The following is a 5,606-nucleotide window of genomic DNA, read 5'->3' as shown; positions in this document are numbered from 1 at the left end:
GGTGGGGTGGAGGGTCTCTCTTGAATGACCACTGTGGATCTCAGAACTGTGGGGCAAAATTAACCTCATTTTAGTCAGCTAACTTATTGCTAGTGCAACTTACTAAGAAGGTCAGTTCTCACAGTGCTATAGGTTTTAGGAAAATGAAGACTTAATAATGTACAGGAGTAATCTGTTTGCAGATTTAGAAAGAAACACTTCATTGATTTAACCTTTCAACTTCTGTTAGCAATTCTTCTAGCCAGATTCTGAGGTAGGTCATTATATTCCACTTCCCAAAGCCAGTGGAGGGTTCACTGAGGAGCGGTAGTCCCCTTTCTTCCTTTTGTTAACTGTGGTGTTATTTTACTGTCGGATTTATAAATTGACATCATCCCATGTACAATTTGTGGATTCTGTGAGAGAAAGTGCTGTTAAAATCTAACATATTGCATCACATTTGTTTTAAAGGATAATAAAACTGCTTTATATTGGGCAGTTGAAAAAGGAAATGCCACAATGGTGAGAGATATTTTGCAATGCAATCCTGATACAGAAATATGCACAAAGGTAAATAGTTAGAATTCTAATCGTAGATATACCAACGTTTATTATTCCAAGTCTGTTTTCCCATTTCTTCTAACTGAGTGGGTTTAATACTATAATGTCACGTTTCATATTTTGTTAAAAATAGAGACAATATGTTTTGTTTTATTAGGTAATATCAGCTTTGTCTTTCTATGCTAAATGATCATAGCATGTACATGTACTACATATGTATGCTTGTATAGTCATCCCTTTGTTGGTAGACACCACAGTGCTGAGCAAGAACAACTCAGCAGGGTATCTGCCTCCTGAGTAAGTATGTCTCTCTTCCCTCCCTCACTGGAGATTTACCAGGACTACTGAAGGAAGGGGACTGTGGTGGGAAGGAAAGAGAGACAGTACCAATCCCTGAATTTTAACTGATAGCCAGAAGAATAAATGGTAGTGTACACTATTCATTCATACCATGCCTACATAGCAATGGTTTATCTTTATCCCACAATATCTAGTATACTTGCTACATTGCAAAATGATGCTTTTTTCGTAGTGCCTGTGGAAAGGATTTTTTATAATGAATACATTTAATCAGTTTGTTTCTGAATTATGAATGTCAGGAGAAATAATGAAGCCATATTTTTATGTAGTGGCACTTCCTATAAAAGTGCTCCCTTTAACAATAAAAGAATTAACTAAAATAGTACAAGTTATGATTTGTCTGGGAATGGCATATAATGTTTTTTATATTTTATGACATATGGTGTAAAAGATTCTTTTTGGGTTTTCTTCATTTCCCCCCCCACCTTTTAGGATGGAGAAACACCACTTATAAAGGCAACAAAGATGAGAAATATTGAAATAGTAGAGCTTTTGCTGGATAAAGGAGCTAAGGTTTCTGCTATAGACAAGGTAAAGAAAGTTTCATATTTAACTTTATTTTTTCTTACCAAATTCCCTATATCTATATCCCATCTATAGGGAAGACATTTTTTCTGCCCTTGGGTACATACTTCGGCTGCTATTTCACTGTCCTCTGAAGGGTTAAAGATGGAATATTAGGTGGGATACACTTAGTGCTCTTTGGTACTGAGAATTTCTCAGCTGCCTGGTTGGGAAGTTTTAGTTTCATAGTTGTTAGGGGCTGGAAGGGACCTTACAGAACATTGGGTCCAGTCCCTCTGCACATGAGCAGTCTTGCTCAGTTGCTTAGGATAAAGTTGATCATTAGGCCTGGGATGTAGATTAGTATGGCTATATGGTTTGTTTACCTTTGTCCTGACATGGTTATATATTAACAAATTTCCTGCTCCTGCTGGGATCCAATTCGTTAGAGGTCCCTTAGGTCTGTTCTACAGTCTTGTGCTGTTAGTAATTTTCAAGGCTTTAGGTTTTTTTTTACCTGTAATGCTTCAGACATCTGAAATTAATATACATTGAAATTAATACATCCTGGTTGTCCAGGAATATGGATGGTACACTCCAGTACTATATTCATAGTTTTTTCGTAAATGTGAAGTGAATTATCAGTGCTTTGTTCAGTCTGATCCACCCACACTTTTACTTCTCATTTTGACCTCTTGCTTTTCTCTAGTCCTTCCCCTCACAATACAAACATGCTGTAGTATCTCGTGTCTTGGGGAGGAGGTGGGAATTGGAACGTACTTGCCTCTCTAACTACTGTCTTTTTTTCACTTTTCCTTTCTAGGCTCATTGAATGTGCTATCTGTAGTTAATATATGGGGTCACTTTTTCAGCTCCATCCTCAGTCCTCTCCAATCCATGTTATATACATCTTGCCATGCAGTCCGCATTGATGTATTCCTGGCCACGTTTCAAAAGAAGTTTTCTCTCGCCATCCTTCTTGATTTACCAGCTGCTTCTGTTCCAATCAGCTGATTCTTTGGGAAATTTTGTCCTCTGGTTTCTGTGACTATTGTGTTCTCCTCTCTTACCTAATTGGTCCTTTTGTATGTTCTTCTATATCTCCTCTTCATCTCCTTCCAGCTTTCTCTGATTCTGTTTTTTGGTTGTTTTTTCTTCTTCCTCTGAGTAATCTTATCCATAAATTTTTCTTTATTCTGATGACTCATAGCCAGTCCAAGTTCTGCCCAAACTAATCTCAGTTTGTCTCTGCAGTTTCTCTATGGATGCCTCTCTATTACCTTAAGAAAAACATAGTTAAAATAGAGTTCTTAATGTTCCCACTCCACTTCAGACAGAATCCTGTTACATTCAGGCGTTGTTTAAATCTTCCAGCTTCTTTTTAGATTTTTTTAGAGATGGCCTTTCCCAGTTATATGCATAGCTCAAACTCTTGTCCAGGCTCTTATGCCTTGTTTCATTTACTGCTACATACCCTTCTTTAGCCTTGACAAATCCAAAGTTGACCAGCACTCATCATTCAGAGCACTGCAGTGAAGATTATCTTCCTAGTTGGTTGGTTTTGTGTGTCATTTTTCTCCTTGTACCCTTCTGCTTACTCTGCTTTTTCTGTGGCAGTGTTGTGCAGCTAGTTAAATTTGCTAAATTGCAGCTCATGGGGTGTGGCTGCCAGAGCTACTTCATTGACACAGATCTACTGCTGCTTGCTTCCCATGCCACCATGGAATTTGGGCTCTTTTGTCACCATCAGCAACTAAAATTGGCAGCAGAAGAAAAGTGTGGGGAGAGCAGTGGTCACATTTAGCCCTTGGGTTCTGGAGCTGCACCAGTGTGTTGGCCTAGCAGCCACTCACTGGTGGTAGGTCACCCAGCCTGCAAGAAGCCCTTGGAGCCAAATGACTGGACCCTGCCCTGCTCTATGGCACCAAGTCACTTGTCTTCACACCCAGGACCTTTCATGAATTAACTTTCACTGAAGGTGGGAGTCAGCATCTCAGTCAGTCCATGGTGTCAGCTTTCATTGTCCACTAATGTTAAATATGTGAATTAGGACATTTTCTCTTTTCCCCCATGCCTTTCCTTGTGCTAGGTAGAGGCTGCCCTTAAAAAATTCACAAAGCTACTTCAATGTTCTTCTGTAAATCTTTCCTCAGAGGAAGAGACTATACCTATTTTTAAAGGGTCTGAAGTTACTGATAGAGAGGATCTGGTTTCACAAAGTTCAAAATTAAGATATACATTCTATAAGATAGAAAAATGCCATTAAAAGAACCCTTCTGCCTTGCCTGCTTGTCTGTCTTTTGATTGGTTGTGGGGCATATAGAAAAAGGAATTTGTCGTTAAGTTTTTTTAAAAACTTACTTTGTTTAAGCGAGCTACACGATATTTTGGAATGTATTACATTCAACATTTTTTAAATTTGATTTAATTCCAGAAAGGAGATACTCCGCTTCACATTGCCATTCGGGGACGGAGCCGTAAACTTGCAGAACTCCTTTTAAGAAATCCCAAAGATGGCAGACTGCTTTACCGGCCCAACAAAGCTGGGGAGACACCTTACAATATTGACTGTAGCCACCAGAAAAGCATTTTAACTCAGATATTTGGAGCCAGTAAGTGCCAGCGTTTATCTTTCCTTTTTCTTAGAAATAACAACCTTCTGTTCAAGATGACTTGATCAGATACAGAAACAGAAAAGCAGTTAACATAACTGAAACTAAATAGTAAATGAGAGCTTAAGTTGCATTGCATAATCTGTTTTTAGGAAATAAATAAGGTGTGTGAAGAATCTTCTAGGACTGTTTCCTTTTCTCCCATTTTATGTTTAGGTTTGAAGATAGTTTAAAGATGTGAGGATGGCATTTCCATTAATCCAAGTCCTAATGCCGGTAGAACAGCTTGTGGGTTGTTGTTTTTTTTGTCTAAGAGGCTAATCTTTTATAATTCCTTTGCATTTGTGGGTTTGGCTATATTTATTTCCAGTTTTGTGAAGAATGAATATGCTTTAATTTACTGTGAGTTTTGAGATATTGAAGCCAATTATAGTGAATTGGATTTATAGTGAATTGGCAGTTACATGACTGATGAGCTATCTCCCATGTTTTTAATGTACAACATATACATTTATGGTTTGCAATACCATCAAGCAAGACTGTATTAATGATTTTTATTCAATAATTTTCACTGAATTATTTTTCAGTTTACAAGTGAATTTGTCATTACATATAACTCTGTGTAATGTACAGTATGAGAAAAATATTCTGTAATGCCATATTTTGTTACAGGACACTTATCTCCTACTGAATCTGATGGTGACATGTTGGGTTATGACCTCTACAGTAGTGCGTTGGCTGATATTCTTAGTGAACCAACCATGCAGCCACCTATTTGTGTAGGACTTTATGCGCAGTGGGGAAGTGGGAAATCTTTCCTGCTCAAAAAACTGGAAGGTAAGTTTTCTTGTAAATTTAGGCAGATATTCTGTAAAATATAGGGATTTATTATATGTAGGCTTGTCAGGATTTGATTTTTATCAATAGATATAGATTCTACCTGACACTTGCAGACTGATAGAAAAATATTTCCATCAGTAATCACTGAAACTTACATTAAAAAATTATAATCCAGGATGGAAGTAAGGAAATTTCGGACAGGAGGCCTTGTGTACACATACAGTAGCTGCTGTAGGAACTGTGGGTTTTGCCAGTAAGGCTGTGTTGGGAGTGGGGTTTCATAGTTTCTAGGGTCGGAAGGGACCTAAGCAGATCATCGAGTCCGACCCCCTGCTGTGGCAAGAAAGAGTACTGGGGTCAAATGACCCCAGCAAGGTGTACATCTAGCCTCCTCTTAAAGACATCCAGGGTAGGAGCCAGCACCACTTCTCTTGGAGGTTGGTTCCAGATCCTAGCCGTCCTGACCGTGAAGTAGCGCCTCCTGATATCTAGCCTAAATCTACCCTCTGCCAGCTTGTGACTGTTATTCCTGGTCACTCCTGGTAGTGCTTGGGGGAACAGGGACTTCCCCAGTGCCTGCTGGTCCCCCCTGACTAGTTTGTAACAGGCCATTAGATCACCCCTCAGCCTTCTCTTTTGGAGGCTGAACAGGTTCAGGTCCTGTAGCCCCTCCTCATGGGGCCTGCCCTGCCCCTGATCATGCGAGTGGCTCTCCTCTGGACCCTCTCCATGTTGTCCACACCCCTCTTC

At 39.3% G+C, this 5,606-nt stretch overlaps 1 protein-coding gene across 2 annotated transcripts in view; it reads left to right on the top strand.

Moving 5' to 3' along the window:
- Positions 1 to 5,606, top strand: part of KIDINS220 (kinase D interacting substrate 220) — a 162,844-nt gene that overhangs the window by 54,476 nt on the left and 102,762 nt on the right. For both annotated transcript variants that reach the window (XM_019520724.1, XM_019520723.1), the window contains exons 10-13: positions 451 to 549; positions 1,333 to 1,431; positions 3,839 to 4,016; positions 4,689 to 4,853. In XM_019520724.1, the coding sequence (XP_019376269.1) occupies positions 451 to 549; positions 1,333 to 1,431; positions 3,839 to 4,016; positions 4,689 to 4,853 (541 nt within the window). The remainder of the gene's footprint in view (positions 1 to 450; positions 550 to 1,332; positions 1,432 to 3,838; positions 4,017 to 4,688; positions 4,854 to 5,606) is intronic.

Source organism: Gavialis gangeticus, unplaced genomic scaffold (genome assembly GCF_001723915.1).
Source record: "Gavialis gangeticus isolate Ggan-Ray unplaced genomic scaffold, GavGan_comp1, whole genome shotgun sequence".
Lineage (NCBI taxonomy): Eukaryota > Metazoa > Chordata > Crocodylia > Gavialidae > Gavialis > Gavialis gangeticus.
The sequence above is the reverse complement of the archived record's forward strand: the minus strand, read 5'-3'. Positions and strand labels throughout refer to the sequence as shown.